The 25,574-nt window shown below is 43.8% G+C and overlaps 1 protein-coding gene across 4 annotated transcripts in view; it reads right to left on the bottom strand.

The window, feature by feature from the left end:
- The window catches only part of TTC7B (tetratricopeptide repeat domain 7B), a 105,361-nt gene extending 85,925 nt beyond the window's left edge, over positions 1-19,436 (bottom strand). For 2 of the 4 annotated variants that reach the window (XM_060272302.1, XM_035101893.2), the window contains exons 1-4: positions 19,242-19,435; positions 8,389-8,543; positions 5,740-5,908; positions 2,252-2,382 (exon numbers count right to left, since the gene is read on the bottom strand). In XM_060272302.1, the coding sequence (XP_060128285.1) occupies positions 2,252-2,382; positions 5,740-5,908; positions 8,389-8,543; positions 19,242-19,362 (576 nt within the window). In that variant the 5' untranslated portion in view covers positions 19,363-19,435. Of the gene's footprint in view, positions 1-1,732; positions 1,829-2,251; positions 2,383-5,739; positions 5,909-8,388; positions 8,544-19,241 lie in introns of those variants that run through there. The other 2 variants (XM_035101891.2, XM_060272309.1) reach the window with 2 other exon arrangements.
- Positions 19,437-25,574: the final 6,138 nt, after the last annotated feature.

Here is a 25,574-nt window from a genome sequence, read left to right as displayed (position 1 = left end):
TGTTATAGTTTAAGATTACACAACCAATAAGCCACTCAGGCATGCCAGCTTTCATTAAGAACAAAGCTGCAACACATTTTCCACCACACACTACTGGTACATTTTTGGTGAAAGATTCTTTTTACCACGTGAACCCTTAGGAGTTTTCCTGTGAGTTATGCAAGCCACACTGTCATAACCTTGAGACAGTGATAAAAAGTCACAGCATTCTGAACAAAAAGTGCTGAACAGCACATGATGTTGGATTATTTTCAGCTGGAATGTGTAAAGAAATGAGCCATCAATAGGAGCTCAGTTCCAGCAAATAATGAGATATCCCATCCTGGCATGCAGCCAGATTTATTAAAATAATGCACACAGGGGTCAAAGAATTAGTTATTTAATCTTCGGTAAATGTCTCCAAATAGTGAATTAGGCATTAAAGCTGTAAATTAATGCTTTACTTAAAGTAACAAGGGGTGCTATATTTTAGATGGCACACAAGTTTCTGGAAATTTCAGGAGAAAAATAAAGCACAGAATTGCATTGCTGATCACAGTATGCTACTGAAATTTTTTAAATCAAAATCATGCATAAATCAAAATTGGCATGCTCTGAACATCTCACCTAGGTCTTTCTCTTTCCACTAATATGTGGAATGCAAAAGCCAGGACAGATTGACATCCTCGAAGTAACGTTTTGAATTTATGGCTAAGGTAGGCTTTTAATCAAGATCAGTACCATATTGAAGCATACCAACACTGCTACTTTTCCCTGAGGTGGTTCAGGAATCACAAGAAACTACTGAGCTATAGCCCTACCCAATGTGAATATGTCTTATTAAACAAGAAAGCTTCATAACCTATGGTTTGAAGCTGGTTTGCTTAGAAAGTAACCATGGTTCGTTGTAAACCAGGGTCCCCGTTTTTTATGTAACACTAAGCAGACATTCTCCCAGCAATGCAGAAGGCCAAAGGGTATGTCTAATGCTTTGCTTGAGTGCACAGAAACTCATCCACACAGCACAAAACCATAATTTGTCATTACATTTTCTTAGCACAAGTGTTGGCCTAATGGAACGATCCAGTCCTTTCCAGCTCTATAGTCCTATTTCACAAACCAGTATGTACATGAATTTATGCAGTTAAAACTAGTCCAAGTAAGTAAACATAAATTTAGTTTTTCAATCTCTAGGATTCATGAATAAAAATGATGTTCGATTCTGCCCTAATTTATATAAAAATGATATTAAGAGCATTTTATACCAGTGAATATGTGCAATGTGGTTTTTATATATTTTCTGCAATCCTTATGAAAGAGGCAGTTGACTTTCCTAAGACCGTAAATCCATGCATAGATATCTGGGAGTATGGTGTGGTTTAGTGGTTAGAGTGTTGGACTCTGGGAGTCTAGGGTTCAAATCCCTACTCAGCCATGAAACACATTGGGTGACCTTTAGCCAGTCACTGGTTTTCAGTCTAACCTATCTCACAGGGCTGTGATGGTGGCTGTTATTATAATTTCTTACCTGCCCTTCAACCTAAGGTGGCAGGGTTGGTTACAACAATAAAAACACAATGTTAAAAACAGTTTAGAATAACATACAATTTAATGTTGTGAGCATTAAAAGGGGAGGGGGAGAAGCATGCATATCACCTTGAGGTTACCTTCAAGAGGACTGCACTAGACATTACATCCAACTATGGAATAAATCACATCCAATATTTCAATTGAACTAAATATTCCATCTTACCCTTTCTATCTCCTGGAGGTACAGAAGGGCTATATCCCCAGCCTTCTCATAAAGGTAAAGGTAAAGGGGACCCCTGACCATTAGGTCCAGTCGTGACCGACTCTGGGGTTGCGCGCTCATCTCGCATTATTGGCCGAGGGAGCCGGCGTACAGCTTCCTGGTCATGTGGCCAGCATGACAAAGCCGTTTCTGGCAAACCAGAGCAGCACATGAAAACGCCGTTTACCTTCCCGCTGTAGCGGTTCCTATTTATCTACTTGCACTTTGACGTGCTTTCGAACTGCTAGGTTGGCAGGAGCTGGGACCAAGCAACGGGAGCTCACCCCGTCACAGGGATTCGAACCGCCGACCTTCTGATCAGCAAGCCCTAGGGTCAGTGGTTGTGAGCATTAAAAGGGGAGGGGGAGAAGCATGCATATCACCTTGAGGTTACCTTCAAGAGGACTGCACTAGACATTACATCCAACTATGGAATAAATCACATCCAATATTTCAATTGAACTAAATATTCCATCTTACCCTTTCTATCTCCTGGAGGTACAGAAGGGCTATATCCCCAGCCTTCTCATAGCACATAATAATTTCTTGTTCACGATCTGCATGGAGGTTACTTGTTGAAGAGGAAATTGGCAACTTTTCTAGACAAAGACCTAAAAATAAAAGATATTTCAATGAAAATAAAATAATCAGGTGCTAAGGCAGTCTGTTTTCACTGGCCAAGCAGAGAACCCAATACAATAGTTAATTGTGCAGTGCTGTCCTTGTAAACGGCTGTACCTAACAGAAAAACCAGGGGTATATCTGATTTGAGAAAATCCATGGATAAAGCAAAGTGTGTCTTCCCCCCTGCCTCTGCCTTTTTCCAGACTAAATTAACTTCTGTGCATGTAGTTTATTGGATGGATAGCCCAAAATGTATGACTACATATGTAACAGTATCTACTGGTATTATATATTTTGGAAGGTAGTTTATCTGTTCACTATGCATATGGACACCTCTAAGGAAACCCTTACCGAATTTTGCATGACCATTCCTGAGATCGAGGAGCAGATTTTTTTCTATGTTCAGGTGGTGGTCTCCACCTTTCAAAACTGACCTGGTTTTTTGCTTTCTTATAATTCCCAAGTGACGCTAGGTACAAGACTGCTGGTAGATACATTTTTTCTGATAGAAGTACATTATTCTATACTTACTGATTACAGGGAGGAAGATATATTTATTTAATAAAATAAGGCTGCAGTGCTGAATAGGCTAGCATTTGTTTCTGATAATAAAATAAGCGTTTTTAAAGCTATTATAGCAGCACTAAGAGGTAAGAAATTAGAAATACAGTAGCAGGAAACTCAGTAAAATTTGTTCTCATCATATTTGGACAGGAAAGTAAAGTGGAGTATAAGGCCAACGGCCTCTTAAGGCCAAAAGACAGATGGACAAAGGTTTTTCCAAGTGTGCAACCATCATGGTTTACAGGCAACAGTGGAAAGGCTGGCGGGGGAGCACAGGACCAGCAAAGGGGAGTCTGCGGCACTTGCAAGGATGCAACAGATGCTTAGTTCTTAATGTGTGATGTCGGTCTCTAGAGAGGGCATAGGCACCTCCTAGGGAGCAACACAAGTGAAGAAAGCTGCCCTCATCCTATCTGACCAGTGCCAAGCTATCCCTGGGCCACAATCCATACCAGTATTGCCCAGACGCATTAGGGAAGCGCCTGTCAATTAACAATACCCTATTTGACAATATTTTGGTTCCCTGTGACCCCTTATTAAGGAGCAAGTTTTCCCAGAAACCTCCCTTTGGCATGCACTGCCAATATCTCATTTTGCTTGTTGCAAGTACAGTTGTACCTTGGAAGTCGAACGGAATCCATTCTGGAAGTCCGTTCGACTTCCAAAGCGTTCAACTTCCAAAGCACAGCTTCTGATTGGCTGCAGGAAGCTCCTGCAGCCAATCGGAAGGCGCAGAAGCCCCGTTGGACTTTGGCTTTCAAAAGAACATTCGAAAAATGAAACAGTCACTTCCGGGTTTCGATCGTTCGGGAGCCAAAACGTTCGCAAACTAGGCTATTCGAAAGGGTGAGTAGGTTTTCAAAACAACTTTGCAACATTAACTTGTCTGCAAAAATCTACTCATTTCACTCAAGCCAAACAATCCTTTCATAGGATGACTTTTTCCTTAATCTTTTTCCTAGATCAGAGACAATTTAAAAAGCATTAAAATTAATTTTAACATCTATCCATTCCTTCAAACTGGAATTCTATTATATAGGAAGCCTATCAAGAATCCCACACTCCTACCATGCTAGGCAGCAAAATCTCTTCACTGCTATATGACTAGCAGTTGGACTGAACTGTGCAGGGCATGCAAAAGCTCAAATTAATTTTAGAAATTGTTTAGAATCAGTTGTCAATTCTGCCACTGAGTCTGCTCTCTCTGAAGAAAAACAAACCACATAGATGGCAAATGTTTGCTCTTCCAGACAAAAGAAGTAATTCCAAATGCATCAAGGCATGAAAAATTCTATACCCCAATGCACAGAATCTGCTGTGTTCTCAAAACAATGACCCAGCTTTCTGTTATGCACGCACACTGCAGAACACATCTTGACGCTGGGGAAACACTGCCACCTATAGAAACTACGCCAGTATTGCACAGGGGGAAACCTATTCTTGCCCGTTTTTAACTTCTAGGTGCTGTTCATAATGATAAAGTACATCAGCATGAAAATAGAAGGAAGATACTTTTGTAGACGGGAACATCAAGACATATTCCAAAAACGAGTTATCTGCAATCAACATCCCTGACAGGATGGCTGCAGGAAGCCTTGAAAATGTACAATTCTCAACTCTGATTCAATGTTTTTGCTGGGAATCTGGGGTATATTCCAAAATCACAGGTGAAGGTTTGATTAGACAACCTACTCCTGCAAACATTCCACCCTTGTCTATTCCTAGACTATAAATAATGGCCCCAAGCACAGAAAGAAAAGCCATACACATCATACCATGCCTTACCATAAATACCAATAATTTACAATGATGCGATTGTCATTAGAGCTGTTTATTTCCGTAACCTGCTTGCAGAAGGTACCTACAACTGGTTTTCTGGGATTCTACATCCCACCCCCATTTAATGGGATGCCTCATCCTTGGAAGAGACTTTTCAATGGGGCAGGAAAGTCAACTCCCACCAGGCCCCTTCAGTGCACTTTTTCCTGGATCCAACCCATATTAATCAATGTCTTTAAAGAACAACAGAATAATAATAATATTTCATTATTTATACCCCACCCATCTGGCTGGGTTACCCCAGCCACTCTGGGCAGCTTCCAACGCATATAAAAGCATAATAAAACATCAAACATTAAAAACTTTCTGATACAGGGCTGCCTGAATTGGAGTTCCTTTGCTGAAACATTGTGAAAGAAAAGCATGTATCTAATTCAATGAGTTTTCAGTTTGTAGTTTTAGTTAATTTAAACTAAATTAAGCATAACGTTCCTCAAAAGTATTCCTGGGTCTGTTCCATCAATAAACTGACCGATAATATGATCAAAATAACTGCTTGTAAATGACATCTACTTGCATGATTAGTGTAAAGTCGGAGCCACAGATTCACGCTAGATTGCGCCTCCTCTTCTGTGAGATGGAAAAACCAAAAGTTGCAATGTACTAGTTTGGGAGAAGAGAAGGTGTGATCTGGTGCATATCTATGGCTCCAAGATGATGATCACACAAGTCACAGCTTGCTTGCTTGTTGGAACCAACCGTGGTGCCTTTTGAATTAACAGGTTAACACTGAAAGTGGGACATACTTTGACCAAGCTGTGTATGCATAAATCTGAATTACTAGTCTTCTTATCTTTGCTTCATGCAAAGAATCATGCTTCTTCCTATGCAGCCAAAATGTTAACAGAAACAAGCACCATCAAATTTGGTCACATCTGCAATGTATTTTATTTGAAGGTGATGCGGGAGAAAAATCACGGAAGAACCGAAAGTCGTCTTACCTTTGGTAGAATATGCTTCGGCTATCATCCTCAGCCGATAAGGAGGTACAGCTACTAGCTGCAAGCCATCGAGACCCACTCTCGCATATATGTTAAGAGCTTCTTTGTAATCACCTTCCATATAGTTTGATTTGGCCATAACCAAGTTGGCTTCTTGTAAGAACTCTGACTGGAGGAAAGAAATTGCATATATTTACTCCAAGAAAAGACAGCATTATCTGCATTCTTTCCTTGTCCAAACACTCAATCTAGCATTGTGTATAGTTTTATATTCTAAAGATGAGGAATCGTTGCAACTGAAAACACAGGAAATAACTACACTCATGAAATTTATTTTTAACACACTCGCAAAAACATCCTGGATAATATTTCACCTTGCAGCAAAAATGCAGCTGTGAAAATTGCATAACCGAAATAAAAATACCAAACAAGAGAAAGAAAAATGTACTAATAAGCTTTTTCCTTAAATGAATGGTTGCTACCATTTATTTTATTATTTCAAAATACAGTAGCACTTTTATGCCCTGTTCCAGTGTATGGAGATAGGATTGCACATGCAGATTGCCTTGAAAATCAAATCCTGCACATGCAAGAATCCAAGCTGCAAGTGTAACAGACCACTGCTGGGGATACACTGATTTGATGTGCGGCATCAAACTTTTATTTGGAAAGGAAGGAGGCGGAGAAACTGAGTACAGCTCACAGTTTCTGCCACATGCAACAGTCTGTGAATTGCACTGTTAATGTACAAAGTGTTTTAAAATCATTGCCCATCTGCACAGCAGCCCTTCTAGACTGGACATGAGCTATTGCTTTTTATTTTCATGCTGTTCCTCCAACACGTCTAGAGCAGATTTGGTGGGTTGGCAGCTACAGGAAGGACGAGGAACCACCAAACATCAGGTCCCTCCATGTTCCATTGACAGAACCCTCCACTGGAGGACAGAGACTTCCACCAGCAGAGCGACAACAATGGATACAACCCACCATTTTCCCTATGTGAAACTAAAGCCAAGATCTAAATAAGTTCATGGAATTTAATAATAACGCCCAGTTGAACCCAATGCCCAGTTCTCCTAATAAAACTGGTCCCTCCATAGGTTTAATTGAGTAGCATGAATGCTAAATTAAGGATTCTACATTTCCATCCAAAATGTTGCTGTTTAACAAAGCTACCGCCAGGTGATTTGGGAACAAAATAACTTCGCCCATCATTATTCCTATATAGGAGAAGAGAATTGCACCACTGCTTAGGCCCAATGATGCCAGCCATTAAGAATCAACCCAGCCCTTTATCTGCATAGCCCCATCCTGGGTTTTATTCCTTTGTCCATTAGGGTGCCACTGGGGGGGGGGGGGATGCTGGGAATTTGCTGCTAGATTGCTGGATGAAACTGTAAGGATGAAACTGTAATAAAATTTAACAAATGACCATTAAAGGTAAGGGGACCCCTGACCGTTAAGTCCAGTCGCGGACAACTTGGGTTGCAGCGCTCATCTCGCTCTATAGGCCGAGGGAGCCGCTGTTTGTCCGCAGACAGCTTCCGGGTCATGCAGCCAGCATGACTAAGCTGCTTCTGGCAAACCAGAGCAGTGCACGGAAATGCCGATTACCTTCCCGCTGGAATGGTACCTGTTTAATTACTTGCACACTGACGTGCTTTCAAACTGCTAGGTGGGCAGGAGCAGGGACCGAGCAACAGGAGCTCACCCCGTTGCGGGGATTCGAACCGCCAACCTTGTGATCGGCAAGCCCTAGGCTCTGTGGTTTAGACCACTGCGCCACCTGCGTCCATTATTGACCATTATTGGACATCAAATACCTACTGTAAACAATTCTAAAGCGAAATGAAGCCTGATGGGCAGAGCCATCATCATGATTGCTCCCCTCCGTCCTCAGACAGCCCAAAAAGGAGCTCCTGGCAATGAACTGAGCCAGCCAACAGGTGGAGCTCAATTCTTGTAGCAAATATCAACCATACACAGGTGAGAGCACACAACTGCACCTATCAGATGGCATAGGCAGTGGCAGCAAGAAAGCCTACTTTGCTGCATCATCAGCAGAGCCTTCTTGAGTGTTGAATGGGCTACTGAAGTCCAGGCAGAAACAGCTAGTCACCCAATAGCCTTCGGTGATTGATTTGTAAAGCACTTTGAGGTGTCAGGTTCATATGCATTTGGAACTCAATGCCACAATTGCTGCTAGCCCAGCGGAAGTTACTAAATCACCTTTTTGTCATATTTTGTGGAATTGGTTTGTTACAGTGACTCAAGGATGTGGATGGTATGCTTGCAGGGGTCAGGCAAGCCATGCACTCTCTTGATGCTTGCACAACATGGCTGGTAAGATTCAGTAGAAAGGGATAGGCCGTGTGGGTCCAGGAAGTGCTTAATTAATGCCTCATTGTTATGCAGCAGGTTAACCAAAGGTTTGTGGTTTAAGACATTTTAAGGATCGTGTACACTATTCGGAGCCCCCAGCTTGGAAGAAGGGCAGTATGGTAATAAGAATATAGGAAAGGTGTCCACCTCGCAAAATCCAAACACAGCAATGGAAAAATATTTCACAAACCCGATTCCAAAAGCTTGATGCAGACTTTATATGCTTACTCAAAAATTCCCAGATACTGTTTTAGAAGTGGCAAGTACCTTTAGGTTTCCTCGGTCAAGCGCTGCAGTGAGGTGCTTCCTGACTTCAATTAACTTTGGCCGGGGACCGCAGGGGGTTGCGCCCTGCTTAAGAGGGTTCTCCTTCAGAAAAAGTTCCAACTTGGATTCGCCAAGGAGGAGCTCTGCCATGTCATCTATGGAGAGAGACGAAATCATTAAGCAGATCAATGGTCTTGCACATGCTGCTAACACCAGACGCCGATCATAAGAGGACACAGAAAGCCTACAGCCATGTTTGTGAAACACACAGCGGCAGAAATGATTTTCAAGAGAGTAAAGAAAAAAATGTTTTCATTCCCATAGCTTCTCTTGCAGCACAAAACACTTCTTTAAAAGAGTTCTTGACTCATAGTCCAAAAGGAATGTTGCATGTTACGTATGCGCAGTGGTAGCCCAATAGCTCTTACAGAACAGGAAAAGATTATTAATTAATTGGTTAATTAAATGTGGGTACTGCCCTATACCCGCAGGTCTCAGAGTGGTTCACAGGATAAAATCATGATATAAAAACATAGAATACATAATCATAATGAAAACAACAACAACCCAATAACCCCTACATACACACATTTTAAAGGGCATTGAATGTCAGTCAACAGGGCCACAGCAAGAAGGAAAATGCCACTCTCCCTTCTCTGCTCTTGTGTCTCTCCCCTGGGAGTGGCTTTTCCTGTTCCTTAAAAAGGATGTCAAGATAACAGTAGTTCTATATTTAATGCACCGTTTGTACTGAAGAAACCTTGTAAAATGTGTTTTAATGGGTGAGGAGGGTCGTGCACTTACTTCAGGTTTCTTCTTCCCTCCTAACTTCATATATCTTCTACACTCTTTTACCCACCCATCAACTGCCAAGTTACAACCGTGTACTTTTGCAGCAGAGGACCACACAGCACTGTGACCAACAGCTTGCACAGCTCATATTGATTTAACGTATTTAGGCTCCTTTAAAAAAATTCCACAGACAAGCACCGATACCAGAATTTGCTTGCCCTCCTCCTCATGCTATTCCCCACAGTATTGCATCTATTAGATTATGAGCCTTTGGGCAGGTATTGTCTTATCCTTTAAAATCTCTGCACTGCATTTAAGTAAATTTTGGATGCTTTATACAGTGACACATAATTGCTGTACAACAACTTTCAGAATTAGGCATGCATAACAGAATTAGTTATGTATGCAAAATAGAATAGGGCATGTATAACTATATGTATGTCAAATCTGCTTGCTATACCAGTAGCGTTGTTCTAAGTATATTTGTTCTAGAGGTTTTAAGATTTTAGAAAGAAATTCAGAAATGAATTTTATTCGAGTCTTCTTCAACCAGCGTACAAACAATCTTGGTTAACTGTCTGTAACCACACACAGGTGACAGACACTTTGAGAACTTCAACTGTCTACTGCATGAACTTTCACTTAATGGAAAGTGTAATACCAGAAAGATTTATGCCCATGTCTACTTGCCAGGAATCTGGGAAAGTCTGGGAGAGGACATTCAGCAAACTCCTATCTGATTTGTGGGTAAACAAAACCGTAAATCCATCTTGTTAACAGTGTGCATCATAGCCCTAAGACAGTCTGCTATGCAATAATTACCAAAGTAACGGGAACTGCTGTTCATATATTACTGAAGGAATGAGTGTTCTACAGCTTTTGTAAACATACTGTAGTTGACATCTCACTCTGGCCCATAAGCCATAGTTATAATTTCTAATAACTGCTTTGCCCAAGCAGAAATTATTAGCATGAAGAACACGATGTTCGGCTCTAAGAATGAGTTGGGGAGCTACTGGCATAAGTTTGGAAATCAATCATTCCGATAGTTAGGGCCCCAAGAGCCACAGCTAAGTGTAAATTTAATCTAACAGCTGCTTCTCCTTTGCAAAGGGCCTTCAGGAGGGAGAGGAGAATTCATTTCTCCACAAATGCACTGACCTATATTTACTCTAAGGACGCGGGTGGCGCTGTGGGTTAAACCACAGAGCCTAGGGCTTGCTGATCAGAAGGTCGGCGGTTCGAATCCCTGCGACAGGGTGAGCTCCCGTTGCTCAGTCCCAGCTCCTGCCAACCTAGCAGTTCGAAAGCATGTCAAAGTGCAAGTAGACAAAAAGATACCGCTACAGCGGGAAGGTAAACGGTGTTTCCGTGTGCTGCTCTGGTTCGCCAGAAGTGGCTTTGTCATGCTGGCTGCATGACCTGGAAGCTGTACGCTGGCTCCCTCAGCCAATAACGCGAGATGAGAGCCGCAACCCCAGAGTCGGTCACGACTGGACCTAATGGTCAAGGGTCCCTTTTTATATTTACTCTACAAACAGGTGCCTTATCCAAAGGAGAAAAGCAAAGTTTCAGACTAAAGGATTGATTGCCCCACTAGTAGTGGGCCACAACAAAAGTCAGGCTATCATTACATGCAGTTACAGTTGTAAATGTTTACTTTGGACCCTAGACAGTTTGAAAACCAATTTCCACTTTGAGACAAAAAGGAACTGATTTGCCTTACTAACTCTTAGCATTTCTAGGTTGTTGTTCATTAAGTCTACATTCCGGGCTGTGCACAGCCAATAGCTTTATAGAGATTTAGAGGAAGATTGTAGAGCCATCATTCTATACATATTTCTGTGGCCTCTGGTCAATCCTGTTTTTCACTCCAACACCCTAGTGTGAAGCTGAGCTAAGCCCCCTGACGACCAAGCAGGGCAGTTGCAAGAAATATGATTGTGGCCTACTGAATAGTACTTTTAGTGACCAATTTGCTCCCCCACAAAATATATATATATAAATCCCTGTATCATTTTGTATATTTAAGGCCAAGCTGAACTACACTCGTACCTCGGAAGTCGAACGAAATCCAATCCAGAAGTCCGTTCGACTTAAAAAATTTCAGAAACCAAGGTGTGGCTTCCAATTGGCTGCAGGAAGCTCCTGCAGCCAATCGGAAGCCACGGAACCCATGTCGGATGTTCAGGTTCCAAAGAACGTTCGCAAACCACAACACTCACTTCCGGGTTTGCGGCGTTCGGGAGCCAAAACGTTTGACTTGCAAGGCTTTCGAGTACAACTGCTTTTGCATCCACCATGAAAATTTCCCCTCCTTCCAGCACTTATTTACATAAGCGAAGGTGCAAACATTATCACAATGTGCTTTCCTCCTCAAGCCCCGTTCAAAGAGAGGGTAAGGCTTCTAGCTTTGACTCTGTGATGTCATTTGAATGAATCCGACTGGCTAGCAGCATGATGTCATTGCACTTGCAATGTAATCCTCAATTGGCTGGGATAATTTAAGTAGAAATCAGAGCTCAAGGAACAGTAAAGAGATGAAACACTGGGACTATGAACAGGGTGGAAATAAAGTAGCTACAGGAGGTTTTCAGTACAGTGGTACCTCTGGTTGCGGACAGGATCTGTTCCGGAGGTCCAGTCAGATCCCGAGGTTTCCACAACCTGAGGACCGCTTCTGCGCATGTGCAGACCGCTTGTCTACTACTTTTGCACATGCGCGCGTGGCGAAACTCGGTAAAATACTTCCGGGTTTGGCATGTGTGCATCCTGAAGTTTACATAACCAGAGGGTTACGTAAATGGAGTTACAACTTATTATTCATACTATATCAGTGATTCCCAAATGGTGGTCTGTGGACCCCAGGGAATTTGAAAAATGGAATCGGCAGTACTTGGCTATTTGGGAACCACAGCACTAGATGATCAACTGTAAGCACCTAAAAGTAACCAGGAGAGAGAGACAATTATTAACCTGGAACAGCCAATGAAACTTGCTTCATGTGATCATGGTATAAAGGCCGTTCTTAGACACCACGTTACCATATACTGGAAGCTCAAAACACCAAAAAGAATCTTCAAAGCAGTGATTGTCAAAGAGTGAAGTCAAGAATTAATGAGTCAGGGAAACCAGCAGCTGGTTGTTATAGGGCAGGGGTGCCCAACTCCCAAGAGACTGCAATCTACTCACAGAGTTAAAAACTGGCAGTGATCTACCCCCTTTTGGGGGCTTCAGGTCAAAGTTGTTGAGTTTTTCCAGGGAGGAGGAAAGCCCCATTTTTGGGGGGTGCAGGGCAAAAATGTTGAGCTTGTTTTAGCCAGTGATCTATCAGTGATCTACCACAGACATCCAGTGATCTACCTGTTGAACGTGCCCGTTATAGGGCATGCAGTTAAAGACTGACAAAATGTCTATCGAGGTTTCATACTTTACTCAACTTTTTTTAAAAAAGTTCTTAACCCACTGCTGATTTTGAATAGCTTGGAAGTGGCCAATTTCCTTGTATACTGAATTAGATAACCAGAAAAATCCGCAATCAAATATTTATAGAACAGCATAAGGAGTCGATTGTTTAGTTGCACAAGAAAGCCAGCAAGTACAGAAGGCTACCAATACTGATTGCATCACTTGCAAAGGTTAACAAATTGCCACGTCTCAAGCTTTAGCATTGCTCAAAAAATGCATGTGGCATTAACAGGAGCAAATGTGTCTATACCAGCAGCGGCATTTTCTCCCTACATACTACATGACTACTGTATATGGAAACCACATTGCTGCCCCCTCCCTTCCTGGTCAAGCAAGGTTTCCTGACACTGCATACTCCGAAGAGCAGCAAAAACACTTAAAGATATCCACTCTGTGAAGACAACAGCAATGAGGAAAACAAGTCCTGTAACAGTATTAAGTAGAGAAAAACAATATATGTTCAACACCATAGAATGGCTATACTAGAGAAATTGCCGTTCACTCTGAGAGCTATGGCTGCAAACTGAAGTAGACAATTTGCACCAGTGCTCCAGTGCATAGGTGTTATTGAATAACTGCCTGCAATTCTGATTACTTGAATATAATTGAACCAGAAAGAGGCAGGGTCAAGAAAACAGAACAAATTCATGTTTTTATCGTGCACAAAAAACACAACCACTTTAGGGTAGTCTACTTATGAGATTAGTTGCTAAGAGATCTGCATAACTGCTTCATAATGCTACTTAGCAAAAAGAAACAGGAATATCACAGAAGGTTATGACAACAGCTAAGCAGCAAAGGAAGGACATTCTTACCAATTTTGGTTCCTGGTAAATAAGAACTACACAACATTAAGGTGAATGCTGCTGCTCATATCCCTAACATACTGAAAAAGACCTCGTCTTGATTTGTATACCCATAGTGTTCCCTGCCGCTGCTGAAATTAGGATTGAAATAAGCATTTTATTGTAGCCAATAGAACAGTTTGTGGTGTGTATGGTGCCTAACATACTTTCTAGGGAGTATGATTTTATTAAATTTCTATGCCACCCCTATTGGGGGAGAATGGTTTGTCTGTCTGCCCACCTGTTTGTTCTCTGCACGTTTGGATGCCTCTTGAAGATAATGTTGCCAAACGTGGCATGAGGGTTCCGAAGTGGGGCTGATGCACTTCATCAATGCTTGGACGCTGGGCTCCAAGAACGGAAACTCCACCCCCCGCACAAAATGGTTGCTGCCTGTATGTCAAAAGGTTAAGCATTGGATATGGCATGTCCTCAAAGTTTCTCCTTTCCATTTTCAACTAACCACAGCTTCACATGAAAAACTGTGGTTAGTTTCATAGCCAATATCAGCAGTTTATTTCTTCTATCTCAGCCAATCCAAGTTTCTCTGACAGCTTCTCAGTCATAAGAGTTCAGCACCTTCCAGATTTAAACTTCACCCTATGGTCCAAAACTCTTTGATATAAATAAATATATTATAATTCTTAGCTTAAAACCTACAAGCAAATTCTGCTCGTATGGTATGTATTCTCAAATAAATATATTTAGGACTTTATGTCAATCACATTGCTTTTTAATCCGTGATAGCCACTGGCAGCAACAACATACCCCACTCTTTAATCGTGGTACACTCTCATCACCATATCCCGGTACCATGCTTTCCCTTACTCCAAAACATAAATAGAGAAGCTTACTTAAAAGAATGCCTGGAGGGATATCGTGACTAAACTGGCAGCAGTACTGGAATACCACAGAGCGCTTTGCTACAAGAGAAGTGTGGTATCTCAAATACCCTCTAAAAGCCTTTAAAGCCATTGGTATGAGAATCGCTGTTAATGGAAAAGCTCTCAATACCCCTCTGCAGATAGTACTGCTAATAACCACAAGCCTGGAATGCTTCACTAAACCAAAGCACATTGGAACTCAAAATATCAAATGCTAACAATCAATGAAGATAGGTTTAATGACATATTCGTATCCTCTCATCTTGTCAGCATACTTTGAGCTTTTGGCTTTTTAAACAGTGATCAGACTTGTTTACAAGAAATAAAAGAGCTAGTTGGGGAGGGAGTAACGTAGATATGAAGATGTAAAAAAAAAATGATCAAAATGCTATGGAAACCTCATTCAAAACTTCTTCCTTTTTGGGCAGAAAACTGCCTCCTTCTACACAGAGATTCCTAAATTCTATCCTATAATCCAGCAAAATATCACCACTCAGAGCACAACTATAACCTGCAATTTGAAATCTTCAGTAGTAACTACTGTACTTCTTGGTTGGTGGCAAGTGTGTAGGACCTCATGTCATGCACATGTGAAAAGACCAACATAGCTTTAGTAAAGCTTGTTAGGTTGCTTCCAAATGACCAGTTTATTGGACATTAATCCAGATTTATTTGCACATATTTGCAGGAAGGTTAGATAACAATGACTATTTAGTTGTTCATTCATTCATTCCAATTTGTTTGTTAAGATTATATTACTAGTTATCCCATTCATTCCAGTGTCATCACCCCAATCACTTTCCTTATCACAAAAGGTCTGATTTGGGGGGAGTGATGCAATTTGAATTAGCCAGTACATGATTGAAGGCCAACCAAAAATAGTGACAATCTGGAATTTTAAAATATCATGTTAACAGAGGTTTGTGGTTCAACTGAAGTGATAGCTGCAAGTGTTGCTTTCCACACCAATATTGTTTTTATAGCTTGCAGCTGCCCACTACAAATTATTCATTTCAGTAGAACTTATTTCCAAGTACTGTATGTACATATAACATTAGAGCCTGTCTGATCCAAACATGCAGGAGTACTCAAATGCAAGTTCCACTTTACTGAATGCATTTTACTTCCAAGTAAATTGTATAAGCTTGCAAACCAAGTCTGCTAAACAAAACACGTGGACTGGGAAGTACATCCCACTGGAAAAAGTGGGACTTACATGCTTATTCTTTAAAAGTTGCTCCTTCTTATTTTATTTATTATTTATTTAGACTTTTATATAGCTTCTCTTTCAAGAATCCCAGGGCTCCCTGTAATGCATTTTGAAAGACACTGTACTAAAGACTGAAAGTACTACACCACAAATGTTCACAGTAGCTAATGACCGCCTTGCAATTTATAACAGCAAATGCTACATTAATATAGTGGAATTTTTTTAATTTAAAAAATGTTATTTTCAGGACTTACAATTGCATATAACACCACACTCTTAACCATAGGGCTGACAAACTGTGCAACTGACCAGTCTAATATTGTCAAATATTCCAAAAATGCCACTGTGTAGCTTACTTGTAAAAATGCCATTATGGTGAAATTAATCGTTATGGCAGCAATCATGGGCAAGCCTGGAACTTCTCAGATTAGCTCTCTGATATAACTACAGGTACATAGTCGCCTTTGACTGGACTTAACCATCCAGGGGTCCTTTATCTTGTACCTTTTTACACACACCCTTATGTGCATCCCACTTGTGCACAACTGCATTTATGCAGGTCGCTGCAAAATGAATGAATGAATGAATGAATAGGCATATCCTTACTTGGGGCTACTGCCCTGAAGTTGCTCAGGAGAGGGTTGGTGGCCTTTGATCAACCAGCAGTGTGGGGCAGGAGGCGCCTTCTCCCCTTCTCCGCTGCGTATCCACACCCCCATCCTGGCACCAGTTTTGCTGGGTGCCCTTCTCGGCGTTCTCCCTTCATGGCCAGCCAACGCCACATGCAGTGGCTCCCCGTAGGGGAGCTCTACACTAAGCGATTTCACTTATGCATGTGAGGGCCTGGAACGTAAACCCCAGGATAAGTAGGAGGACACCTGTATAGGTAAATCCAAACAGGAACACAGCTATAGGTGGCAATGGCATAGTGCATAGTGCACAAAGGATGAGGATGGAACCAGGGGGCCCGTAAGCTGAAGTATCCACTCAGCCATGAAGCACATCAGACAGTGTTAGACCAGTAACCTACCCAGCCTTAGTCTAAACAACAGGGTTGTTGTCAGGATAAAAGGGCTCCATAAGGCTGCTTGGAGGAGGGGTGGAATAAACATGAATCAATCATTACTGTTTTACAACAGCTTTTCTCTCTCTCTCTCTCTCTCTCTCTCTCTTGTAAGAAGCTTAAGCATGAAACCTGTTGATAGTTACCATCTTTGTTGATCCCATACAAAGGTTTTAAAAAATGCATGATCAATATTGGACCAAAACTTTTCAGATTTATCAAATTCCCAATTCCAGTACTCTGCTCACAGAAAGAAGGACCATTTTACGCCATAGCTCAATGCATCAGAATCCCTGCAAGGGGTGTTCAGTATTGTATTCTGTTTCCACTGGGACACGGGTGGCGCTGTGGTCTTAATCACTGAGTCTCTTGGGCTTGCCGATTGGAAGGTCGGCGCATGACAGTGGTGAGCTTCTGTTGCTTTGTCCCAGCTTCTGGCAACCTAGCAGTTCGAAAGCACACCAGTGCAAGTAGATAAAAAGGTACCGCTGCAGCGGGAAAGTAAACGGCATTTCTGTGCACTCTAGCACTCATCACAGTCCTCTGTAGGCCATAAGCGGTTTAGTCATGCTGGCCACATGACCCGGAAAACTGTCTGTGGACAAACGCCGGCTCCCTCAGCTGAAACGAGATGAGCGCTGCACCCCACAGTTGCCTTTGACTGGACTTAACCATCCAGGGGTCCTTTACCGTAACCTTATGTTTCTAATTTTTATTAGTTAAAACACATGAAAGAGAAACAGGTTTAGCATTGTTTCCTCATGTTAAGTGAACTCATAACTTTCTTTTTATAGGCCCTGGCAGTACAACATGATAGGAGTTTTTGTTTGTTGTTTTTAGGTATTGCTTTGCCCCTACAACTCTTCCATGCATGTATTCCTATTCTAGGGCCCATAAATGCCTGTGTCTATATAATTTTATTGTTCCTCAGTATGAACATTGTCAGATTGTCAATATTAGTTATACTATATCAAAATTGGTGGTACTATGAGATCAACTTCTCAAATAGGGAAACCATTTAGAGGGCCAGTCAAAATGAGCAGATCCAGCCACAATTTCTCAGTGTGGGGAGTACCTAAATTATGGAAATTGAAGCTAAGGCATGAGCAAACCTTGGTTTCTTTGGAGCCGAACAAATAATGAGCCCGGGTTAACACATGACGCGAAAACAAACCATGGTTTAGCTCCTGGTAGTGCAGCAGTACCAAAACCAGGGGAGGAGTGAAGTGGCTGTAATTTCCTCCCAGCACACTTGCTCATTGATGCTATTGTTACTGTACTTGCTAAGCAAGCCATAGATCAGGCATCCCCAAACTTCGGCCCTCCAGATGTTTTGGACTACAATTCCCATCTTCCCTGACCACTGGTCCTGCTAGCTAGGGATCATGGGAGTTGTAGACTAAAACATCTGGAGGGCCGCAGTTTGGGGATGCCGGCCATAGATTCTCAGGCCTCCCTGGAAATCCTTTTTGCTAATGCCAAATTATGGAGGCACTAATCAGGGCCGTCTTAAGCGCCCCTGGCGCCGTGGTGCGACGGATCCCCCCGGCGGCCCCCCGCCCCGTTTCCCAGCGTGGTGGGCGGGCGCAGTGCGGCTGCCACAGGTACTGCTGCGCGGCGGGCGGGCAGGCACAGCGCAGTTGCCGTGGGCGCAGCTGCGCGACGGGCCGGCCAGCAGGCGGGCGCAGCTCGCGGCGCCCCCCTGGCGGGCCGGCGCCGTGGTGCCCTGCGCCACCCAGCCTGGCCGTAGGGCCGGCCCTGGCACTAATTCTGGTTAAGTGGCAGGAAACTCTACCTGGTGTTCAGATGAGATGCAAGCTTAAAAAGCCTTAGCCAGAAGTCCTTAGACCTCTATTAGATAAAATCACACGGGTGCACGCTATTTCATTTATATGCAACTCCTCGCATGTATGAAACAAACAAAACGGTAGCATTAGAGGATCTGACCAAAAAACAAACAAACAAACAAACCAGAACCATCAGTTCACACCCTAACGCTGCTCTTCGAGGCTTAAATTTGAGGCTGGCCTAACACCACACGTTAACCGCAGGAAATTCCCTGCCAGTTTTCAACCCAAGATACTTCAGACTTTATGCCAGAGGACGATATTAAAGGAGAGAGAGATACCGTAGAGCATGCACAGACTAACGACATCACTCTGCAGCCTCAACATGCAAAAACACAAGGCACCTCAAGTGGCAGAGTACCACCCACAGCCTCGGGGAAGGGGTGATAGAAGTGGCACCCCCCCCCAACTCAATTGAGCACCCAGAGCTTCATCTGTGAGGAAGGGCAGGACGTCGTCGTCGTCCCCTCCGACCTGGGAGCCTCTGCCCTCAGGGTCAGATCTGCGGGGGGCTGCTGGCGTTCATGTGGCCCGGCGGCGGAGGGCCGCATTCTGCACATGCCCAGAGGCGCCCCTCTTGTTGTTGTGCAACCGATAAGGCGGGCTACCCGCTGCCACGCGAGGGCACCCATCCCCTGACGCACCGCGGCTGCCTACTTGGAGGGAAGCTCTGTCGGGGGGGGGTCCGGCCCCGCGGCTTCCCTTCCCCCTTCCCCACCTCACCCCCCCCCCGCAGGGCCGCACCGTTCGCGATGAGCTTGGCCGAGAGCTGCTTGACGAGCTCGGGGATCCTCTCCCACTGGCACTCGGAGCGGCACCTCTCGATCTCGGTCTCCAGCCGCGAACCCCCTTTCTTGGTAGCCATGGCGGCAGGGGGAGGCTGGGCGGCCCCCGAGCGCCGCAGGGGCCGGCCAGGGGTGGGGGCAGGGGGTAGCGGCGGCGGCGGCGGCAGCAGTAGCAGCAGCGGGCGCCTTTTCGGCGGCGGAACGAGCCCGGCTACGGCCCCGGAACGGGAACCGGAGGGGGAGCCGAGCGCCGCTCGCTGCAGCGCCACCTGCCGGGCGCTCGGAAGAACGAGGCGGGGGCGGCGCGGGCGGAGGAGGAGGAGCGGCTCCTTGGGCGGGAAAAATGGGACGGGCGGGAGAAGAGCTCAGTCGCCAGAGTTGCTGGCTGTGCTCGGCTCCTTCCTATTTCAGGGCTGAGGGAGGCAATTAATATTGACAATTTGACGGTGTTCAGAAGCAATAAAATTATATAGACAGAGACATTTATAAGCCCTAGAATAGGAATACATGCACTGAAGAGTTGAAGGGGGAAAGTAATATCTAAAAACAAACAAACAACAACTAATAATAATAACAACCGGTTGCCTCGGTTCAATACATATCCTCCAGCATTTCTCAGATGAATGAATGAATGGTTTATTATTACTCCTAAACAGCCAACATAGAATATCTCAGATGAAGATAGGAACATTTTATTCTATTTATTTTTATTATTTTTATTAGTGCTTTTTTCCTTTAAAAATGATTAGGGGTACTCTCATTTTCCTACTCATTTTGAAATACTGCCCCTCAATCAGGCCAAACTTAGATACACAAAATGTTTAGGGGTATGCATACCCGTGTCCCTTAAGAAAAAGCACTGATTATTATGTTTAGGGAAGCTTTTAATGTTTAATAGATTACTGTATTTTGTTGGAAGCCGCCCAGAGTGGCTGGGGAAACCCAGCCAGATGGGCGGGGTACAAATAAATTATTATTATTACCCTACCCATCTGACTGGGTTGCCCCAGCCACTCTGAGTGCCTTCCAACATATGTAAAAACATAATTAAACATTAAACAACTTCCCCATGCAGGGGTGTCTTCTAAAGGTCATATAGCTGCTTATCTCCTTGGCTCTGGGGGTTGCCTAACTCCATACCCTCCCAACATTTCTCCGATGAAAATAGGGACGTCCTAGGGAAAAGCGAGACATTCTGGGATTGAATCAGAAACCGGGACGGCTTCTGTAAATCCGGGACTGTCCCTGGAAAATAGGGGCACCTGGAGGGTTTGTAATAATCACCAGTCTTCCCTTCCTTACTCACCTTACTCTCATTTTTCCCCCAGAGGGGTAGCTGGGGGGAGTTGAGCCTGCTGGTTGCAGCATCAGAACAAGAGGTACTCTTTACCAGCTTAAAAGGCAGAAGGTGCAAGCCTCAAAGCACCCATCAGAACTGTCCTCGCCCGCCTGGTGCCCTCCAGATGCATGTGGCCACAACCCTCGCCAGCCCCTCGTTGGCTGTTGCTGATGCGAGTCGCGCTTTGAAACATCTGAAAGGTGGCTTGCTGGTGAAGGTTGCAGTGCGGTGGCCACTGACCTGAGGTCACTGGGACTTACTTAGAAATCATAGAATTATAGAGTTGGAAGGGACCCCAAGGGTCTTCTAATCCAACCCCCTCCAATGCAGAAATCTCAGCTAAAGCATCCACGACAAATGGTCATCCAACTTCTGCTTAAAAACCTCAAAAGGAGGAGAGTCCACAATCTCCTGAGGGTGACTGTTCCACTGTTGAACACTGTTCTTCCTGGTCTCTTTTCTTGCAACTTGAATCCATTGATTTGGGTCCTACTCTCCGGAGCAGGGGAAAAGAAGCTTGCTCTATCCATAGCTGTCAAGTTCCTCCTTTTTTAAAGGGAAATTCCCATATACTGAATAGGCTTCCTCATGAGAAAAGGGAAAACCTGACAGCTATGGCTCTATCTTCCATGTGAACGCCCTTGAGGTATTGGAAGATGGCTATCATATTTTCTCTCACTTTCCACTTTACCCAGCTCCCTCAACTGTTCCTCATAAGGCTTGGTTTCCAGACCCTTGGTTGCCCTCCTTGGTACACGTTTTAACTTGTCAACATCCTTCTTAAATTGTGGTGCCCAGAATTGGACACAGTACTCCATATAGGGGAGATACACATGCTACCTGCAGTGGTGTTGCATTAAGGAGAATTATAGCCATTACAAACCCAATTTTGAATTGGAGTGGTATTACACGTCCAATAAAAACAAAAACGTGAATGACAAACACCCTGAACTGGTGCTAGCCACGAAGCCCTTGTCCCCATGCAATGGAAGGGGACGGTTATTGTGTCAGGTCATAGTCATGCTGTGGCAGAAACACGAGTCCATAAGGTAAAAAATTATACTTCTGGCATAAAACTAATTTTGTTTGCTTGTTTATATATAAATACAATATCCAGGCAATGCCTTCATGGTCGTAAAAAATAGTAACAAAACATCCAAAATCTGCTGCCTGAGGCCTGCATGAGAGTGCCTGGCCACCAAGCTAGATGACTTTAAGACAACAAATGCATGGAGAGAGCTATCGGAGGCTACTAACCATCATGTCTATGCTCTGCCTCCACAGCTGGAGGCAGCAATGCTTCTGAATACGAGTTGCTGGAAACCACAGGAGTGAGGAGTGCTCTGGTGCTTGAATCCTGTTTTTGGGTTTCCCACAGCCATCTGGTTGGCCACCAAAGGATATTGGACTAGATAGGCTTATTGGCCTGATTTAGGAGGTTCTGCTTATTTTCAATTTGTTTTTAACCACAAGGGCGTGTTTCCAAGCCCTAGGCAATGAGCATGCAGGGCAGGAGGTTACCCTGTCCCTTTAATGGTTATGTATATAAGGAATTTCAACAGGTGCAGGGTGTTTTTTATATAAACAAAGCCCCTTTGTATTCCACATTGAGCTTTTGCCAGAAGGAAGTGGTTGAGAAATATATACCTAATAAGTTCTTAGTAAGTCTAGCACAGGCATAGGCAAACTCAGCCCTCCAGATGTTTTGGGACTACAAGTCCCATCATCCCTAGCTAACAGGACCAGTGGTCAGAGATGATGGGAATTGTAGTCTCAAAACATCTGGAGGGCCTAGTTTGCCTATGCCTGGCCTAGCAGAAGTCTCGTTCAAAAGCAACTATCAGTAATAGGTTGGAGGGTTCTACCCATTCTCCAAAGAAAGGAAGCATTTAAGAGAGGCATCACTTTTTTGCAACACTACCCTACTCCACTTCCAGTTCACCCTGGAATTGGGATCCAAAAAGCTGCAAAATCATGTGTGTACACATATCTCTCGAAGACAAATAGGCTGCCCTGCACATGCACGATTGCCTTGATGTTGTGTTCTTTCTGCTGTCTTCTGAGTTTGTTTTTCAGTTTTACAGCAGTTTGTTCCTCGTCCCTGCAAAAGGAAAACGAAAGAGCCACTCTGATAAACGGATTACTGCAATGATCCCTCTGCTTGTCTTGTGGTACAGCTGTGTACAGACATCCAGAGTGGAAGAAGAAGAGTATGGATTTGATATCCCGCTTTATCACTACCCGAAGGAGTCTCAAAGCGGCTAACAATCTCCTTTCCCCTCCTCCCCCACAACAGACACCCTGTGAGGTGGGTGGGGCTGAGAGACTTCAGAGAAGTGTGACTAGCCCAAGGTCACCCAGCAGCTGCATGTGGAGGAGCGGAGACGCGAACCCGGTTCCCCAGATTACGAGTCTGCTGCTCTTAACCACTACACCACACTGACTCTTTGACTGACACTAAAAAGACAAGCAAAGCATCAGCCAGATGAGCTGGGTTGTTATGACAACAACAAAGTGATGGTGCTTTCTAGGAGCCAGCAGGCATTTCCCAACCCACCTCATCTGACTATATGCCACTGTTATCCTAGGAAAGAGAACACTAAGCCGAGGGAGGTTGTGTGTTTGTGTGTGTTTTGGATGGACTAGCTGGCATAGCTGCCAAGTTATCCCTTATTTTAAGGGATTTTCCCTTATGCTGAATAGGCTTCCTCGCGAGAAAAGGGAAAACTTGGCAGCTATGCTAGCTGGGGGTGGGGGGAGGCAAAGCCTCTCTAGTTTGCTGGATCCAAAGCTATGTGTTTGTGGGCCTTCCCTGGAAACCTATTCAGGAGAAAAGATCTGTTGGAATGCTGCGAGTCCTCTCATCCTATGCTCAGTATATGTGTGTAAATAAAAGCATTTATCTTAAAGAAACCACAGTCTTCATTTACCTGCCATCCTAGGAAACCAAACACTAGGTTAGAGCTGGAACCACTGGAGACTGGTTACTAAACTTACACAGATGATGAAATAGGCTTAAGCCCATTAAAAGGGTAGTTTATGGACTTAAGAAATTGGTGATCCTCTACACATAGTGAGACAACAATCCTTCCAACTCATGGGAGGGAGTGTACATCTGTATAAACATTTCCACAATTCTTTCTAGGGCCGACCCACCCAAGAGTCAAGGTGAGGCGATTGCCTCGGGTGGCAGGATACACAGTGGCAGCAGATCCCAATGTATCCCCTCCCCTCCCTGTTCCTGATTAGATATTCACTCACCCCTTCTTCCCTGGGGAAAGGTGGCACCATTTTGCAGTTCACCTCAGGTGCCAAAAGGTCTTGGGCTGGCCCTGACCTTTCCCTATTTACGGTATATATTCTTCAGGTCACATAAGACATTGTGCATGTACAAGGGTATGTGTGCATGGCTCAAACACTCTGTGTATGTAGAGGATCATCCCTGTTATGCCTGTGAACTTGCCCCCAAAGTATCTTGCTGAATATTTACAGAGGTATGTACAGCCCCAAGATAACCTGTAAAAATTGGATATTACCTGGGCTACGACTGAAGATAATATTTTTTAGCCAGTACATTAAACAGAGCAAGCACTCTGAAACTTTTACTGTACAGTCGTACCTCGGGTTACGACCACCTCGGTTTGCGAACAGTTCGGGTTACGAACTGCGCAAACCCGGAAGTGATCTCGCCGCGCGCGCGTGCGCAGAAGCGGCGCGCGCGCAATCGCGCGATCTGCGCATGCGCAAAGCGCGAAAATCGCGCGATCTGCGCATGCGCAAAATGGCAGCACCCATCGCGTTCGGTTTACGAACTATTCGGGTTACGAACTGCGATCCAGAACGGAACGCGTTCGTAACCCGACGTATTACTGTAGTTCTCTTCGCAGAAGATGTACAGCAAGCTGCTATCTAAGGCAAACATTTGTAACTGGCTGCTTACCAAGGTGGAGTTATAGCCTTTCTGAGCACTAGGTCAGTTCAAAACAAAAAGCATTTCAGATTGTTAGTGGGAAAGAAATTCAATCTTTAAAGAAGAGGTAATACATATAATGGAAGGGGGGGAAAGGACACAAAAAAATATGCTTCAGGTCCAAAAGCTTCTCCCAAAAGAAAGATTTTGAGACTTTAGAAAACAGAATACAACACAGTACATCAATAAGAAACGAGAAGTACCATTATGCTGCTGTATAAGGAGCAGTATTCTGATTCAACAAAACTGTAATAAAAATACTTAAACAAGAGATTGAGCTTGGGGGGGAGGGGGAAATGCAGATGAGAAGTAGCCTTTACTTGGTTAAGACTGGATTTAAAAAACAAAAATCACCCATAAGTGATTTAAAGGAATTTTTAAACAAAATTACTAATTGCATGGTGTAGAGCAGTATTCTTCAGACTTTTTACCTCTAAATTTGGAGACCCATTTCTTAATCCTTTTCCATATGTGTACATGGTGGTAGTGCTCCTGTTGCTACCCACCTTGGATCAGCCTGTGACTCACTAGTGCATAGGTAAGCAAACTAAAGCCCAGGGGCCAGATCTGGCCCAATCACCTTCTAAATCTGGTCTGCGAACAGTCCGGGAATCAGCGTGTTTTTACACGAGGAGAATGTGTCCTTTTATTTAAAATGCATCTCTGGGTTATTTGTGGGGCCTGCCTGGTGTTTTTACATGAGTAGAATGTGTGCTTTTATTTAAAATGCATCTCTGGGTTATTTGTGGGGTATAGGAATTCGTTCATTTCCCCTCCCCCCCAATATAGTCCAGCCCCCCACAAGGTCTGAGGGAAGTGGACTGACCCCCTGCTGAAAAAGTTTCTTGACCCCTGCACTAGTGGTTCCCAACCCACCAGCTGAAAGCCAGTGGTACGGAGCTTGTTTTCTTCAGCTGCAGTCATAAATAAGAAGCAAAAAAGTCTCCTAGCACCTAAAGACCAACAGACGTTATTGTACCCCT

The sequence above is a fragment of the Zootoca vivipara genome, chromosome 1 (assembly GCF_963506605.1).
Source record: "Zootoca vivipara chromosome 1, rZooViv1.1, whole genome shotgun sequence".
Lineage (NCBI taxonomy): Eukaryota > Metazoa > Chordata > Lepidosauria > Squamata > Lacertidae > Zootoca > Zootoca vivipara.
This window is presented reverse-complemented; position numbering and strand designations above follow the sequence as displayed.